Here is an 18,911-nt window from a genome sequence, read left to right as displayed (position 1 = left end):
AGCAAGCGGAAGGCGACCGCTCCCTGCATTGACAATGGCTGTTGCTCGCTTCCCGTATGCACACACCGCACGCGTCTGTGAATGCGCAGCGTCTGAGTGAAGGTTACATCACGGCAGAGGGGGCAAAGTCTGTGTTACGTGTCGTCCGTTGAGTATGATGTTACAAACTTCCAGGGGTGATGGAGAAGAGTAAAGGCATCAATCTGAGTTAAGGGAACCTGGTCTGGAAACGAGTTGAAAGTTAAAAGCGAAACTCGTTCTTATACCTCTGTCGATGGAATACATGTACACTGTGGAGAAAAAAAGTCACGCGATAGCGATATGCACATATAAAGATGGTGTTAGCATTGCGTACATTAGTAGGCAGTGCATTGGCGGAGCTGTTATTAGTATTTCAGTGATTCATATAAAAGATTGTCGACGTGATTACGGCCGCTCGACGGAAATTAACAGATTTTCTTCCTCTTTTAGGGCTAGCAGTATAATATACACTGAAGCGCCAAAGAATTCAAATACTGAGATATGTAAAGAGGGAGAATACGGCGCTGCGATCTGCAACGCCTCTACAAGCCCACAAGTGCCTGGAACAGTTATTAGATCGGTTACTGATGCTACAACGATAGGTTATCAAGGTTTAAAGGAATTTTGAAAGTGGTGTTATGGTCGCCGCGCGAGCGATGGGACACAGCATTTCCAAGGTAGCGATGAAGTGGGGATTTCCCCTCCGACCATTTCACGAGTGTACAGTGAATATCAGGAATCCGGTAAAACAGCAGATCTCCGACATCGCTGCGGCCGGATAAAGATCCTGCAAGAACGGGGCCAGCGACGACTGAAGAGATGCCTTCAACGTGACAGAAGTGCAATCCTTTTGTAAACTGCTGGATATTTCAATGCTGGGCCATCAACAAGTGTCAGCGAGCGAACCATTCAACGAAACGTCATCGATATGGGCTTTCCGAGCCGAAAGCCCGCTCGTGTACCCCTGATGACTGCACGACACAAACCTTTACGAATCGCGTGGACCCGTCAACACCGACATTGGACTGTTGAGCCTGAAAACATGTTGCCTGGTCCGACGAGTCTCGTTTCAAATTATATCGAGCGGATGGACGTGGGCGGGTATGGAGACAACATCATGGACCCATGGATCCTGCATCTCAGCATGGGTCCTTTCAAGCTGGTGGAGGCTCTATGTGGTGTGGGGCGTACGCAGCTGGGAGCCCTGATACGACTCAGACAAGTGGCACGTACGTAAGCATCACCCTGCATCCGCTCATGTCCATTGTGCTTTCTCATGGACTTGGGCAATTCCAGCAGGACAATGCGACATCCCACACGTCCAGAATTGCTACAGAGTGGCGTCAGGAACTGAGTTCAAACACTTTCGCTGAACACCAAACTCTCCAGACATGAACATTAGTGAGGCCATTTGGGATGCCTAGCAACGTGCTGAAGAGATCTCCAACCCGCCGTATTCTTACGGATTTATGGACAGCCCAGAAGGATTCATGGTGTCAGTTGCCTCCAGCACTACTTCATAAATCAGTCAAGTCTATGACACGTCGTGTTGCGACACTTCTGCGTGCTCGCGGGGGCCCTACGCGATACTAGGCAGGTGTATCAGTTTGGCTCAAAATGGCTCTGAGCACTATGGGACTTAACAGGTTAGGTCATCAGTCCCCTAGAACTTAGAACTACTTAAACCTAACTAACCTAAGAACGTCACACACATCCATGCCCGAGGCAGGATTCGAACCTGCGACCGTAGCAGTCCCGCGGTTCCGGACTACAGCGCCTAGAACCGCACGGCCATCGCGGCCGGCTTGTATCAGTTTCTTTGGCTCTTCACTGTATATCTGATAACGAGATGATTATTAGGACAGATGCACCAAAATAGCTGCACTACTTATATCACGACGGGCTGTTTCCGCATTTATCGCCGTCTAGACTGATGTGACGTGCATGTTACGTCTTTAGTGGACTGTCTTATAACTGTCACTGTTTCAATAAGATGATAAATTATGTAAATATATTGAAAATAAAGTTTAATTACGGTGCGACGACATCGTGAGAGTGGAACTGTCAAACTACTGACACACTGCAATTAAGACAGTGTGTCTCACGAAGGACGGGTCGCGCGGCAAGGCCACCGACTCCGCCATCGCAACCGCCGGCCGCCCTTCCCCTGAGTTAAGCATAAACAACGTTGCCATCTGATTAACTAAGCCTATTTTTGTTTACGATAGGTGCTCGTAATGGTTTTCCTCTATGGTATGAGCAGTCTGACTTCTCCTGAACACTTTAGCAAACACTTTACGAATTTCGGCTGCCGAAATCTGGGAAATGACTAGCCGAACTCTGTCTTCCAGCTTGGAGTGTTTGAAGATTGGGTGCATACATCTTGTCTTTTAATGTTCCCCCAAGATAAAAATCACACGGATTTAGATCTGGAGAAGGAAGAGGCCAGTCAACTATCCTGTCATAAAAAAAAAAATCATATTGCTGTCATAGAAGCATTGGCGATGTGTCGTCTTACATGAAATAATAGTACATCATTTCTTTAGGCGTTAGCTGTTTCCTCAGCCGATGCGCTACTGTTATTACCTATGCTTCAGAAATGCCTCTGAGCACTATGGGACTTAACGTCTGAGGTCATCAGTCCCCTAGAACTTACAACTACTTAAACCTAACTAACCTAAGGACAACACGCACATCCATGCCCGAGGCAGGATTCGAAACTGCGACTGCAGCGATAGCGCGGTTCCAGACTGTAGCACCTAGAACCACTCGGCCACTTCGGCCGGCTTATTATTTATGGTTTCAATTTCAGTGTATGCACAGGTCTGTGAGCAGACGCTCTTGACGCACCAGCCTGAAGTGCCAAACGGCGCAGAGATTTTCTCTGCCTACTTTGCAATTCTTCCCTTACCTCGTCTAATTTATTTTTGGCTGAAGCACTAGGTTCTCTAGGCCTTCGTTTGTGCAACACAGATCCAGTCTCTTGAAATTTATATGAAGATAGTAACTGTTCCCGAAAGAACAGATACCATTGATGACGTGCAGCTACTCTAGAATAAATGATAATTACTCGAAACCCTCAGTTGCCGACAGGTGTTGTTGATATACCTCAATGGGGACAGCTGAAAATGTGTGCTCCAACTGGGACATGAACCCGGGATCTCCTGCTTACATGGCAGACACTCTAGCCATCTGAGCCACCGAGGACACAGAGGAATAGCGCGACTGCAGAGACTTATCCATTGCACGCTTTCCGGTATATCAACAACACCTGTCGGGAGCTGAGGGTTTCGATTAATTATCATTTACTCTTGAAATTTCTTCACTAATCTGCGTACCGTCGAATCATTGGGAAAACGCACACTTGGATATTTTTGTACAAATTCAAGCCGACATTCCACACACGATTCTGTTTTTGCATAGTTCAACAAAAGAAACACACGTTACCCTTAGTGTATACTATTCAGAATGGAAAATCGATAGGAAACTCAAAACACCCGAATACTCGGTCGCACATTGTAGAAGATACGTTCTGTCTGAGGTCCGGGCACAGCGACGTACGGACAGGGAAAGTCCCGGACTCAACGCAGTTGCAATACTGACGTCTAGCAACAATATTTGAAGGGATTAAAGCTGACAAAAAAGCTCAAAAGAAATCACCAGTACACTCAGTCGCACAATGTAGGGGTGCCGCGCAAGGTATTGGTGTCCGAGAACTACACATAGTAACAACCGGCAGACGTAGCGGCAACAGCCGGCAAACGCGCCGCGCTACCCGTGGACCCCACCCGGGCGTCTTTCGTAACACACCCTGTATTTACGTCATTGACCATCTTATTAAAACAGTGACAGTTACAAGATAATCCACTAAGTCGCATCAGCCTACACGTACTTGACAATGTCTATAAATGTCGAAACAGTTTGTCGTGAATAATGATTAGTTATTGTAAGCAGTTACTTAGGTGTATCCATTCTAATAATCATGTCGGTATCAGTAATTAACAGACTTTGAACGCGGAATGATACTTGGACCTACACGCATGGGATATTCAATTTCGGAAATCGTTAGGAAATTCAATACTCCGAGATCCACAGTGACAAGAGTGTGCCGAGAATGCCACCAAGGACAACGCAGTGGCCGACGGTATTTGCTTAACGAACGGGTGCGCGGCGTTTGTGTAGTGCCGTCAGCGCTAACAGACAAGTAACACTGCGTTAAACAACCACAGAAATCAATGAGGGACGTACGACGAACGTATCCATTATGTCAGTGAGGCAAAATTTGGCGTTAATGGGTATGGCAGTAGAGGACCACCATGAGTGGCTTTGCTAAGAACACACCGCCTGCAGCGCCTCTCCTGGGCTCGTGACCACATCGGTTGGATCCTAGGCCACTGGAAAACCGTTGCTTGGTCAGATAAGACCCGATTCCAGTTGGTAAGAGCTGATGGTAGGGTGCGAGTGTGGAAGTTTTATGGATGACAATGCGCCAAGTCACCGGGCTATAATTGTTCGCAATTGGCTTGAAGAACATTCTGGACAATTCAACCGAATGATCTGGCCATCGTCCACAGCTCGTGGTCGTGTGGTAGCGTTCTCGCTTCCCACGCCCGGGTTCGATTCCCGGCGGGGCCAGGGATTTTCTATGACTCGTGATGACTGGGTGTTGTGTGATATCCTTAGGTTAGTTAGATTTAAGTAGTTCTAAGTTCTAGGGGACTGATGACCACAGATGTTAAGTCCCTTAGTGCTCAGAGCCATTTGAACCATTTTTTTGATCTGGCCATCCAGAACGTCGGACATGAATCCCATCGAAAATTTGTGAAACATAATCGACAAATTGGTTCGTGCACAAAATCCTGCACCGGCAACAATTTCGCAATTATGGATCACTGTAGAACTAGCTTGGCTAATATCTCTGCAGAAGGCTTCCAATGACTTTTTAAGTCGATAGCACGTATAGTTGTTGCACTACACCTTGCAAAAGGACATCCGATACGATATTAGGGGGTATCCCATTACTTTTGTCACCGCAGTGTACCAGTACTGTTATTGCTAGGATTATAGGGTAGGCAATCGAGACAGGCAGTTAGGTTCAGAGATCGAGATAATATCTTCGCTAAACTAATGCAGATGGCTTAATGTGTACTGACATGAGCAGTCCTAGTGAACAATGTCTGTATTGTAGTTGACTGCAGTTTGTTTTTACAAGCTGAAGCACTAACGTCAATCACCCCTAATCAAGTGGATTGTACCGGAGAAGAAACATGCAGACACGATTTTCGTGTGTGGCCAAGCAAATGGAGCAGCAGAGGAGCCGGATGGGGTGGCCGAGCGGTTCTAGGCGCTACAGTCTGGAGCCGCGCGACCGCTACGGTCGCAGGTTCGAATCCTGCCTCAGGCATGGATGTATGTGATGTCCTTACGTTAGTTAGGTTTAAGTAGTTCTAAGTTCTAGGGGACTGATGATCTCAGATGTTAAGTCCCATAGTGTTCAGAGCCATTTGAACTTTTTTTTTTTTTTTTGTTTTTTGCAGCAGAGAAGCGGAAACGTTGTATAGGACCAAATATCCATATAGAAGACATCCGGTTCTCAATGTTTCCAAAACTGTTCCAACGATTAAATGAAATACGACAATCGGTACCACAGTACAACGACCGAGAAGGATGACGAACTACACGGACTACCGACATAGAAGGTACAGTTCTTGCTTGAGAGGATGAGGATCAGTTGCACTTGAAATGAATGTTTCACAGTTCTATTTGGCGAATACTGCGGTAAATGCAGCTGTACAACTATCAATCACAGAAAGTGCATGCTTTCAATTCTGCCGACTTTGGACCTTGTGCCGTGTTCTGCCAATGGTCCTCGCAGCGCTTTACAGTAGGCCCTCACTTTTGTGCATATTCTTTTTTCACGGATGAAGGCTGTTTCACCAGAGACGAAATGGTAGATAGTCGCAATAGTCATGTTTGGGCCGATGGGAATCCCCTCACTGCAGTTGTGAAGAGACATCAACACAAATCATTAGTCAACGTTTGGTTAGCTATAGTCAACAATTACGTACTAGGGCCGTTCCTTTACAGTTTCTTCTTCAGATGGCTCTGAGCACTATGGGACTTAACATCAGAGGCCATCTGTCCCCTAGAACTTTGAACTACTTAAACCTAACTAACCTAAGGACATCACACAAATCCATACCCGAGGCAGGATTCGAACCTGCGACCGTAACGGTCGCGCGGTTCCAGAGTGTAGCGCCTGGAACCGCTCGGCCTCCAAGGCCAGCGTTTCTTCTTCCTTTCTGCTTAAATGCACCAGTGTACACAGTGTTTATCAGGGACATACTACCCAGATGCCTGGAACATGTTTTACCTGTTATTCGTCAATGGATGTGGTCGCAACACGATAGACTATCATCTCACTCTATACAGACGTTCTTTAACAGCTGAATCAGACATTCCCTGAAAACTGATAGGCAGAGGAGACCTTGTTTCGTGGTCAGCACGTTCACCTAATTTCACCCCGCTTAATTTCTTCCTGTAGGGCCATGTGAAACATCTTATGTATGAGGCGTCTGTCGAGACTGAAGTGGATTTCCTGGCAGTATTCTCGCTGCCTGCGGCACTCTTCAGAGGACACCGGGATATGAGAATGGGTATGACAGGACTTCGTGAGATGAAGCCATTCCTGCATAGACTCTGGGGGACGCCATTGTAAATGCAGCAGCTTGTGAAACCTGTGCAGGTATATCTAAGATTTTCGGCCTCTCTGAGATCAAGTTATCTGCGCCGTTACTAGTCCATCAACAGCGGAAATCATCTGAGGGTATTGGGGGCGTTCAGTGAGTAGTCTGTAAGTCATGACCAGGTTTCGAAAGTTGTGGCTCCTTAATCTGAATTCTGCACGAAGCTAAGGCGGAATTTAAACAAGTTTTCGCTTATACCTTTCTACTCGGTCGTTTCCGCACTACAGTCCTTTACCTCAAATTGATACATTCATTCTTATCCATCATCACTGAAAGTTTGTAACATAATTACGTAATCATCATGTCTGGAATACTGTCACACTAACACCCGTTCATCCGTTTACACCATCGGAACGTACGAAAAAGTTCAAGTTTGTGTGTCACTAAAGAGTTTAGTAAGTTTCTGAATACCGTCACAACTGATTTAGTGTAATAGTCTTTCTCATCAAGAGATGCAAATGGACTTCACTAGCGTCATGAGGGTTAGGCCGGTTTCTGGGTGAACTCGTATTGCTCCTAATACATTTTCCTTGAGGGTCTGACTTCATCGATCTACTGCTTTGTATTGGCTAGCTTTTCTTGTTTTGTTTACTTTGGCAGGCCAGCGCTATGCTTTGTCCGCCGTTGGACACGGTGCACGGTTATATTTAAAGAGGGCACCACATATCAGGCCAGTCTCCAGCGTGGCGGCTCACAGGTGGTGCACATAACAGGAACCACATTATACTTCCACCATAAGTCATACCCATCCACCATAGTTATACTCTGAGGACACAGGGGCCTCGATAATCAGTTCATCATGGAATGTTAAGTACAAATAGCGAAAAGTGAATTGCTCTGTGTAGCGTTGTGTTCCTTTCAGACACTTTGTGTTCAGAAAAGGTACGAAAACGAGCAATTCAGACAGTTTCGTGAGAACACAGTCACCAGTGATGGCGGATCCTCAGATAATGAGATTAGTATACATCGACCTTGTAGCTGTGAATGTAAGTTGATACTAGAACTTTAATATTGGAAGCTATTGCTAGTGAATCCCCCGGTGGTTGAGAGAGTATGCATAGTGTTAAAGAGCAGGGAATGACGTTTAAGAATAGTGTACGGGTAATGGAAAGTATGTCGAAAAGCCGAGTAAATGACTTTGAAAACAAGCTGAAATCAGAGATAGAAAGATTCAAACGAAAGTGTAATATTTAACAGGGAAGTTATGGACAATATTGGTAGCATAGATCGCAAGTTAGGAGCAGAATATCCAAACTGGAAGAAAAGCCTGAATGTAATCTCAAAAATAGTACTGTGCCAGAATACAAGTTTAAATTATTGAAACGTCAATAAATGAAGTTTGCAAGGCAACGTAAGACAGAAAATTTCTAGTATAATTACTTATAACAAACTTTTTGGGGATGATTTGCAAATAGAGCCTCTTGTGGTGGAAATTAATGTAGCTATCAAGTAGTCAGTTGCTAACAAAGATAATTTTGAAGAAATAAAGATGAATATATTAGAGGAAGAGAAACTTGAGGAGAGATTTAGTACTAGAATACAACCAGTGACTAACGTAAAACTAGGTGGTTTTGAAGCAGAGGTTTTACTAGATACAGGGAGTCAGGTTTGTGAAGTGTCAGAAATGTTTATAGATCACGTAAGAGCACACACTCAGTTAGTGGGGACGCCAATTACTTGGGTGAAGATACGCGGAACAATAATTAAGCTAAGCAAGGCAGTAAGAAGGCAGGTATTCCTAACATCGGAATAGATGATGTTAGCTTTAATCAACCACGTTTAGTAATCCCAGATCCGCGTCCGAATTTTATGTTAGGTATGGAACAGATGACAAAAGCAACTGCCATGTTTAACTGCAGCAGGCAACTGTTTGAATTTAAAGTACATGAAAACAGTTTTACAGCTCTATTTAACGAGGTTTTGCTAGAAAAAGAAATTGTGGCTACAGTCCAACGGTGCCATTAGTCTGTGGAACTGGCATGAATTATAACCAAAAGGCAGTTGTGCAATTAATGATAGAATTAAAGGAATTGAGGGAATAACTGATGCACAGAGGGAGAAATTATCTGAATTGTTAGAAAGGCTCCAGAGAAGATCCACAGTTTTGAAGATATATAAGAAATGAGTGTGTGATGAAGTGCCTGAGAGTATAAAAATTATGACTGCCAGTTTTTAATTATTTTTGTATGTTTGTCTGAATTTTAGTTTTATTAAGTGATACAGATTTGTAGCATTTGGGAAAGTTTACTAAAGGATTTTTTTGGGGAGGGGGGGGGGGGGGGTTGTGGGGGGGGGGCACCTTTTTTGTTTTCATAATTTTATAGGTGGTTATAATTCGTTTATTCTGAAATTATGTAAAAGGTGCTGTTTAATGGAAACTGAAAGAAAAATATGGTTTCTTTGTGATGACAGATGAGATATGGGAGATCGTATTTAGTCATTTGGGTAGACCTGGCTATATTAATGATTATATTGTGTTTTTTAGGAAGTGCTCCTTTATGTTACAGCATATTTCTTTATTGGGGTCAGGATATAAACTGGATAAATTAGATACATCAGCATTTTCATCGTTCTTGATATCAAATGCTGGATTAAGGCATTCAACTGAGCATTCAGTTTTATTAATTTAATTTTTTATAATATCTGTATAGTTTTCTATATGCTATATTACAATAGTTCAACTGAGTTTGTTTTTGACGTTATGCTGAAGTGACTAAAATGGATGAATGTGATGAGTGAGCAGTAGACTCGATGCTAATTTGGAATCATTTGAGTGTCCAGAAAACTGAAGCTGCCCTGGACGAGAGCACTGGAGGAATCAGAGGAGGTTCAGCTCTGGTGCTGTGCAGCAAGGAAACAGAATACAGTATGGTGCGACAGTACAGTCAAGAACTCAAGAACATATTAAGTGAGATCAGTGAAAGTGGTTCCACAAAAAATCTAAAGTGAATTGTAATTTTTTGTTATGAATGGAATATGTGCTCCTCTGAAGAATCTTTCGCTATCACTGCTTAAACCAGAAGTTTTTTTTTGAAAAAAAAAATGTTTGAGACGGAATCTCTGTTTTTATTATAGATCCATGAATGCAGATGCATGGAAAATATATATATATATATTTTTTTGGTGTTCCCAAGAATTCATCTATGCTTTTAGTTAAACCTCCAGTTAGGTACCATTTTAATGTATAAGAGTTATTAAATGTTTGATTTTTGAACTGCTAACCCAAAGAATGCCACAGCGATTATTGACATAATGTTATGACTAACAAAGTGGACATATACTTTTCATGAACACTATGTAAGTAGTTATAAAATCGAAACTTACTATTATTTTTTTTTTCCTTTTTAGGCTTTTAGTTCAGTGTTTTCTGCATGTTATTAGCATTATTACTATTTTAGTATCATAATGTCATTTAGTTTTCTCTCTGAACACGACCCATAATTTTATTTTATCCGTTGTTTCATCACTACTTACATTATGAGCAGCAGCCACCTGTTTAAAAAGTTTGCTGCTCATTTTATTCATATGAAAATTTTGCGGGTATTACGGCAGTAGACGTCATAGCCTACGTTAATAACGTCATAGCCTACGTTAATATATAATAATATACTTCAGCATAAGGTCAGAGGTATATTTGACATGGTATGCTGTGTAGTGAACACATACACTGCTAGCTGTTGGATGTGGCGTCAGGCAAGGGATGCAGGCAATGAGAGCGACATCTGTTGTATAATGTTGTACCTATCTGCTAAATAAATGTGCTCAGAGTAAGTGGAACTTTTTATTCAGGCAATCACAACTATTACTCAATTATTTAACAGTTCTTATATTTTTAAAACTGTACGAGAACATCCAAGATCTACCAAACAAGCCAGTTGACCACTGTCTACGAATTTTTATAGTGTTATTCACCTATAATAAGAGGATGTTCTCTATCTCAGTCCATCAAAGACTCTTGTTATTGTTTACTATTCTTAAATTTTTCATCGCAGACCTCTTAGGTATCTGAGGTCGTTGAAGTGATTGATTGTAACTGATACTTTATGCTTCTAGACAATGACACTAAATCATCCAGTTTCATAGTAAATAAAACAAAAGAACAGTGTTTTACTTACCATCTAAGCCTTTGTATCCCCAGTTAGCACCTGCAACAAGAAAAATAATCTTGTCAGAGGCAGTAAAATATGAATATAATGTGTACGAGACAATACACTTAAAAACATAAATGATGTGACGCCAAAATATCCTCTCCTTTATTTTCTACATAGCTTACACTAATAATGAGGCGCAACTGATTAAGCAGATATCTCGCGCAGAGATAACTAACAGTAAATGGTAGAGTTATATATATACACAAAGGAAAATTGTTTACAAAAGCTGCAACTTCGATAAATTAAAACGAATGCCCAAACGAGCTATGGGCGCAACGTAAAACATTTGAAAAGCACCAATTGAGTAATAACTTTGGTAGCCACCAATGTTCTAGCACATATTTTTTCATGTTTGTATATTTGCCAAAGCACCACTTTGCCATGCACCATTTCTTCTCGTGTTGCCAAGAAGCTGAGCACACAGACCCAAACTGAGTTGATCTTCTGGTATTCATATGACAGTATAATCTCCAAATGTCTCTTCGTTTTGTGTAGCTAACGGACAGGAATCAGTAGGATTTAATTGCAAAGAATTTGCGTGGAGAGTTCTACATGTTTTCACTACAGGCAGTTCGCTTCTTTACTACATTTGGTGAACGAAAATGGCAGTAGACACTCTGCCCAGTATTCGACAAAGTAAGAGTTTAACAGAGCGATATAAGCTATCAAGTGTGTTTAAGTTTATTATTTTGTCTATTTTATGCATTGAAATCAGTTTACTGAGAGTGTATAGAAACTAAAATTTGTATAGTGAGTAAGATGGCAGTTCTTCACCGAGTCACGATGTTACGTTATTTCTTCAACTGTACGGTAAATTGATAATCTAGCATCTTCAGGAAGTTCACCGCAGTCTTCAGGATGTATTATGTTAAAATACGGCTTGAGACTACGTTATTTGAAAACTGCGATGTCTGTAATGCAAATGATGCGCACCTGCTTTATCACCGATACCTGGAAAAATAATACCGGATTGTCTATCCTTGTTTTGCATACTTCTTATCCACATTCTCTCTTTGCTGTAATAAATCACACTGAAATGTTAGAATAATTGTTCGCTGTGGGAAAACTGAGACATACCACACAAGAAGGCGCTAAACAACTGAAATACCACAACACTGTTATTGCCAGACTTTGAAGGCAAATTCCATCACATCAAAAATTTCGGTCGCGTTATTGGTTAATTATTTACATCACTACAGTACACTACAGTATTGTGTAATACAAAGGGCAGGTTTAACGCCAAAGTGACACAAGGCAATGTTTGTGGCACCAAGATGGAGGGGCACCAGAGGCACGTACGTGCAAGATTCGAATGCAGTGCATACCGCAATGAGCACCAAAAACCGACACCAGTGAATGTCATGTCGGTTGTGTGAGAAAATGTCCTCGAACCAGTCTTGTGAACACAACAAACAATCGTGCGGATAACAACCACTCGTGTACTGAAATTTCGGTTTTATGAAATACAGTTCGAAGTATGTCTATACCGATACGATGGTTACTAGAGGCGAAATTATCCGCAGGTACGCTTCACATACTGGGGATGGTGCAGTCCAAAGACATCCACGGGCCAGTGTCTGGACACCTGCGGGCAGTAGTTTGACCAGTCCTGGGCTACAGATCCTACATATGATACCATACAGAAGGGAATAGAATACACAGGCATAAACCTATTTTACTATATAACTACGGGAATGCCTCAAGAGTTTTCATGCCCTGATTAAATAATCCCTCTTGGTAAATACTAAAAAAAGGAGCAGTCCTTAAATAAAAATAGATGTAATAAACGTGTAAATGGCAAGCATATACCCATAAAAATTGCATACTCTTCCAAGACGGTGCATTTTTTGACATGTAGAATCTGTGATTGAATTGGCTCTTTCTGTATTACATTTAGCGTCCATTTGGTCTGCGGACGACGCAATTATTGGCTCCTTGGAAATGTGCCAAATTGTGTTTCCAAAAGTGTCAGGTTCGATCGTCCGTTAGTTCTGGTATTTTTACGGTATTTATCACTTCTTTTCTCAGTAGCAACATTTATTAATGTGAAAATGCTGAGCTGCACCATATTTCGCAGTCCATGATAATCAGAAGGTCTACTATAACTGGTTGCGTAAGAAACTTTGTAGCTGGAAAGAAGGCAACAGCATATCACCTCCAATGCGCCTATGCCTAGTGAAGGATTGTGGCGTTCACACCAATCTTCGGGCTGATGACAGCTTCACCTTTTATGATGTGTGGATGATGCAACTACCTGAACTGAACAACCGCCATCTGTAATCCAGTTGTTGTCGCGTCGCCCAGAAATGATTATCCATCCTCTGAAAACGTCCTCAGTTATTTGTTGGATATGTCCCAATCTCTGTCTTCTCGTGCGATTTTTACCGTCTACAGCTGATTTCAGTACAATGGAGGTTTTTCTACGATGTTCTAACACACATACCACTATCCAGCCCCTTCTTCTACGTAGTTAGTTTTCCACACCTCCTTTCCTCCTTTTATCATGTTTTAAGCTCCCACTGTAACACCACGTCCTATACGCTTCGATCCTCTTGTTTTCCGGTTTTCCACAGCCCATGATTAATTTCCATGCTGTTCTGTGCTCCAAACGTACATTCTTAGGAATTTATTTTCAAATTAAGGCTAATGTTTCATAATAGAAGATTTCTTTTGACAATGAACGCTCTGCTTCCTGAGCTAGTACGCTTTTTAGTTCCTCTATGCTTCTTCCGTATTGCGTTTCTATCCTTTCTTCTACGAGAGGCGTTCAATAAGTAACGCAACTCATTTTTTTCTGAAACTAGGTTGGTTTTATCCAGGACTGCAATACACCATCTTATTCTCCATTCTTTTGGTTACAGCAACCTATTTTTCAACATACTCTCCATCCATGCGACGACTTTGCGCTACCTCACTGGGATGGCCCGTATGTCCGCTTGGTACTCTCTAATGTTCGACATCGGAGCCAATGTCTTGCAGCATCAAAAACTTCCCCATCATCCACGTACTGCTTCCCGCGGAGTGCACCCTCTATTGGGACAAACGGATGGAAGTCGGGAGATGCGAGATCCGGGCTGTAGGGTGGATGAGGAAGAGCAGTCCAATGAAGTTTTGTGAGGTCTGATGGTGAGCACAGACCAGTACGAGGCCTTGCGTTGCATTTTTGTGCAGGCGAACACGCTGATGTCGTTTCTTCAAGTTCCTAGGGGCTTGCGGAGTATGGATGTAGATGTAGAACACTGTTGTGGTTGGCTGGAGAGCCAACACCGTATTACTAAAGGAGGCCGAAACGCACGCGTTTTACCTCACGCAGGCTGGCGTGAGGTCTGGAACTTGGCAAGGGAATTAGAATTGAGAAAAACGGACGTAGCTGGTGGAATACATAACTTTAATTCATTAATGACGAACGTTGCTCTTGACATTACATGATTCACAGTATCAATAGTAACAGATAATGGCGACTTGCTAGGTCGTGTCAAATAACGTAGCTGAAGACTATGCTAACTATCGTCTCGGCAAATGAGAGCGTAGAAGTCAGTGAACCATCGCTAGCAAAGTCGGCTCTACAACTGGGGAGAGAGCTAGGAAGTCTCTGTAGACCTGCCGTGTGGCGGCGCTCGGTCTGCAATCACTGATAGTGGCGACACGGGGGTCCGACGTATACTACCGGACCGCGGCCGATTTAAAGGCTACCACCTAGCAAGTGTGGTGTCTGGCGGTGACACCGCAAACACAGTACACTTCAGAGTTGATTGTTGCATAGTGAGAAGGGAAATCAAACAGAATAACCCCTTCAGAGTTCCAGAGAATCATTACCATGACTTTACTGGATGAAGATGCAGATTTGAACTTTTTCTCCGGAGGTGAGGTGGTGCGGTGCCACTCTGTGGATTGTTTCTGGTTCAAAGTGCTGAACGCATGTTCCGTTGCTGTGACGATTTACTTTACTTTACTTTACATGTGGCAAGGGCCTTACCGACCATACGCCTGCTCTATGAGCCTCTTCCACTTCTGCCTGTCCAATGCGCTGTTTGTCCAGTTGCTGTTGCTGTTCATCCTAGTTGTGTCCTCCCAAATGTTATCCCGCCATCTGATTCTGGGTCTCCCTCTTCCTATCATTCCATCTATTGTTCTGCTGAATGCCATTCTAGGTAGTCTATTCTCTGTCATTCTTGCTATATGGCCTGCCCAATTCAACCTTCTCCTCTTGAGCACTTCGACGATGTTACGGTGTTTGTACATCCCTTTTAATTCTACATTCTTATGCTCCATTCCATGTTATTTTCGTCGTATACAGATCCAAAAATTTTCCTTAGTACTTTTCTTTCGAATATTAACAGTTTTTCTTCATCTTTCTTTCGAAACATTGATGTTTCACATCCATATAACATCGCAGGTATAATGATCGATTGATATAAGCGGATTCTGAAGTTACTGCTAAGCGATATTTTTCTTAGAATTTTGATGAAACTAAAAATTGTCTTGTTTGCTGTTGATAAACGGGCATCTATTTCTATATCTGTCAGAATACTCAACGCCAGCCTCGGAAACAGGACAGGATTTACTGGAACAAAAACTGGCAAAGATTCTGTGACGATGTTCGACAAAAATTGTCACTATCAGCTTCGTAAAGTGCAAGCAGTTTCGCAGCGGTGGTGCTTCGTTGCTCTTTATGGTGCTCTGTTAGGTGTCGAGGAAACCAGCAGGCACACACCTCTGAGTACTCCATCTGGTGGAAGAGTGTGTCAGCACTACCAACAGAGACGTCATGTTGAGCACTGAAGTTTTTGATTGTAATCTTCTGATCACCTCTAATGGGAGTCTCTGCTCTGCACAGTGCAACATTGCACGAGTCAGAGCTGTGTACGGTCGAACGGCACGTGGGAAGTCGGACAGGTCTGCACTACCTTGTTGCGATGATGACAAACGCCCCGCCCATAGACTCACCGTACTTTTGTTCACTATGAGATCTCCGTAGACATTCTGCAAGCGACTATGAATATCTGCGATGCTTTGGTTTTCCGCCAAAAGAAACTCAATGACTGCTCTCTGTTTGGAAGGCACCTCCGTTACAGTTCTTTTGAAGGCTACAAATAGTGCCCCCACCTATCGGAATTCATGATCCTATAGGAGCTGAAGCAGGAACATTACAAGATATCCCACAACAAATTCCGAATATTTTCAACCGAAAATGACCAAGAATAAAATGTGTTGCATTTCTTTCTGAACGCCCCTCGTACCGGTATGTGGGCCACAACTCTGATATTTAGTTTGTCGCCAATCTCATTTCAGTTCTACTCGTGCTCAGTAAGACCATGACACTCGTTGAAACATCCTCTCCCCGTTGCACTCCCTACTTTCACACACACACACACACACACACACACACACACACACACACACACACACTACAGCAGTGGCTGCGGAGTAGTACCAGCCATGTAGGCAACCAACCTAACGTTGCAGTCATGCGGGCTAGCGCCTCCGACTGAATTTGCAGAAGACGCACCAATTAAAAAACCGACTTCACAGTGTTCTTCATACACACACACTCTTTCTGCCCATTGCAATTTAAAATTATGTAAAAATTTGGCTGCAATATCTTGACAATATAATTTATACTCGCCTATCTGATAATTTTCTTTTGTAGAGGTTGCTGAGGAAATGTTCCATCCAGATGGTTGCGTTGAAATACCGTGACGTTACGTTGAGTGCCACTCACATCATCTTTGCCAGAAGACACCGAACTTCCACGCAGCTACCCGAATGGAGGGAGAGAAGATTTCGTCATCCATATACGCCTGGAAGTGTACATTCATGTATACATAACTGTTAATCGCTATTCTGGACGCAACTCTTCCTAATTAAGTTATCCGTGTTCTAAATTTTAATTCTACTTCGGCCTCAACCTAATTACTACTTTAAAATTTTAAATCAGCAGTTACTGCTGTATGAGAAATTTCACAGAAAATTAGTACGTCATGAATGTTGTATTAATGAAGCATCTCTGGTGTATGTAGGCAAATCACTGTGGGCTTGGCCTTCGTTTGTGTAAGAACTGTTCAAATGGTTCAAATGGCTCTGAGCAGTATGGTACTTAACTTCTGAGGTCATCAACACCTAGAACATAGAACTACTTAAACCTAACTAACCTAAGGACATCACGCACATCCATGCCCGAGGCAGGATTCGAACCTGCGAACGTAGCGGTGAACAGAAGCACGGTGAGTCTATGGGCGAGGCGTAAGAACTGTTATTTTGTTTTACCGAAGAGGTGATAACTGTAATAACAGAGCAATGAACTGTTGTGAAGTTTCATATGAGACCTGGAAAAACCTCTACTGAAACCTATCTTTTACTAATGAAGTATTTTGCGAAGACTGCTTATCTCGCACGCGACGTTTTGAGCGCTTCGAGCCTTTCCAAGATGGCCGAGAAGACGTTGAAGTTGACTCAATCCTGAGATGCACCGGAACATCTGATGCGACCTGGCCGTCGGATGAGGGTTCGAACTGCAGGAACTGAAAAAACACGTAAGTGAAATTTTATATAACAAATTTAGCACGGGTCAAGGGTGTGCGAAACTGGTAACGGAAACTTTCACTGTCGAATGAAAAAACCATTAAAAATTATCCCAATTTCTTGGAAAGAGATAATATGTGACGAATCTTGGTTTTTCACTTATTATCCAGAAACTAAGCGCCAATCCATGTACTGGGAAGGCGCAACTTCACGAAAGTGAAAATAAGCTTGAATGAGCAAAACAAGACTGGAAGGGTTCAAATGGCTCTGAGCACTATGGGACTTCACTTCTGAGGTCATCAGTCCCCTAGAACTTAGAACTACTTAAACCTAACTAACCTAAGGACATCACACACATCCATACCCGAGGCAGGATTCGAACCTGCGACCGTAGCGGTAGCGCGCTTCCAGACTGTAGCGCCTAGAACCGCTCGGCCACCGCCGGCCGGCCAAGACTGGAAGCGATGACGATCTTTTTACGGTATTCCGGTATTCATGGAATTGTGAATCTGTACCGGGTTCCTGAAAGTCAAACTATTAATCAGCACTACTACCTTGTGGTTCTTGCTCAATTCCGTCAGAAAATAAGGAAAAAGCGATCCGAACTGTGGAAGAGCAAGTCTTGGGTTCTGCAACAGGACAGCACACCGGCTCATACCGCAGCGTCTGTTAAGATGTTTCTAGCGGAGTATAGCATACCAGTTTTACACCTACCACCTTATTCGCCTCACCTAGCAGCATGTGACTTGTATCCATTCCCGAAGGTCACATCTGCATTAAAAGGAATAAGATTTAAGTTCTTTAAAGCAGTGAAAGGAAAAGCGGCACGCGTCATGAAGAAGATTTAATAAGAAATTCCCGAACAAAATATATTGAAAACTGGGATTCTCCTGACTTTCTTGGGGTAGATTGAAAGCACTAACACCTTACGTTCAGCCTACGCTACGCTACTATGCTCAAGAGCAACCAGTCTAGAGATAGGTGTTGTGTTGGAGGACTAGAGCAGCCGTCACTACGTTAAAAAGAACTGTTCAGCTTGTTACGTGACAGCGGAGTCATAAGACCTCGTGCTGGCCGTCGAGTCAGAGATGAGCAAGACGTTCGACATCAGCGTGTTTCATCGCTGCCAGGTCGTGGGACACTCCGTTTCCCAAGTTCGTGGATGCCCTGGGGTTTCCACTTGTGACTGTGGCAACAGTGTACCGTTAGAGTATGTTTACACTGTCACCTAGCTGTTCGCACATCGCCGGTATGACCCGGCAACGATTAAACTTGCCCACTGAGAAGTGGAATGCCTTACACACAGCCAAGCGATTCGGCAGGCGGTTGTGTATAACCTAAAACGAAAGACAGATATTTTGGCTCAAAGCTTCCCCGTTTTTGGGAAAACCTCTCCAAAAGTCCACGTCGCGAATCGACTTAAGATTGACAAGTTCGGTAGATAATTGAACACTGAGCACTTTCCATCATA

The 18,911-nt window shown here is 43.0% G+C and overlaps 1 protein-coding gene across 1 annotated transcript in view; it reads right to left on the bottom strand.

The window, feature by feature from the left end:
• The window catches only part of LOC126338929 (putative carbonic anhydrase 3), a 406,570-nt gene that overhangs the window by 97,629 nt on the left and 290,030 nt on the right, over nt 1–18,911 (bottom strand). The window contains exon 2 of the mRNA XM_050001590.1: nt 10,883–10,912. Within this exon, the coding sequence (XP_049857547.1) occupies nt 10,883–10,912 (30 nt within the window). The remainder of the gene's footprint in view (nt 1–10,882; nt 10,913–18,911) is intronic.

Source organism: Schistocerca gregaria, chromosome 1 (assembly GCF_023897955.1).
Source record: "Schistocerca gregaria isolate iqSchGreg1 chromosome 1, iqSchGreg1.2, whole genome shotgun sequence".
Lineage (NCBI taxonomy): Eukaryota > Metazoa > Arthropoda > Insecta > Orthoptera > Acrididae > Schistocerca > Schistocerca gregaria.
This window is presented reverse-complemented; position numbering and strand designations above follow the sequence as displayed.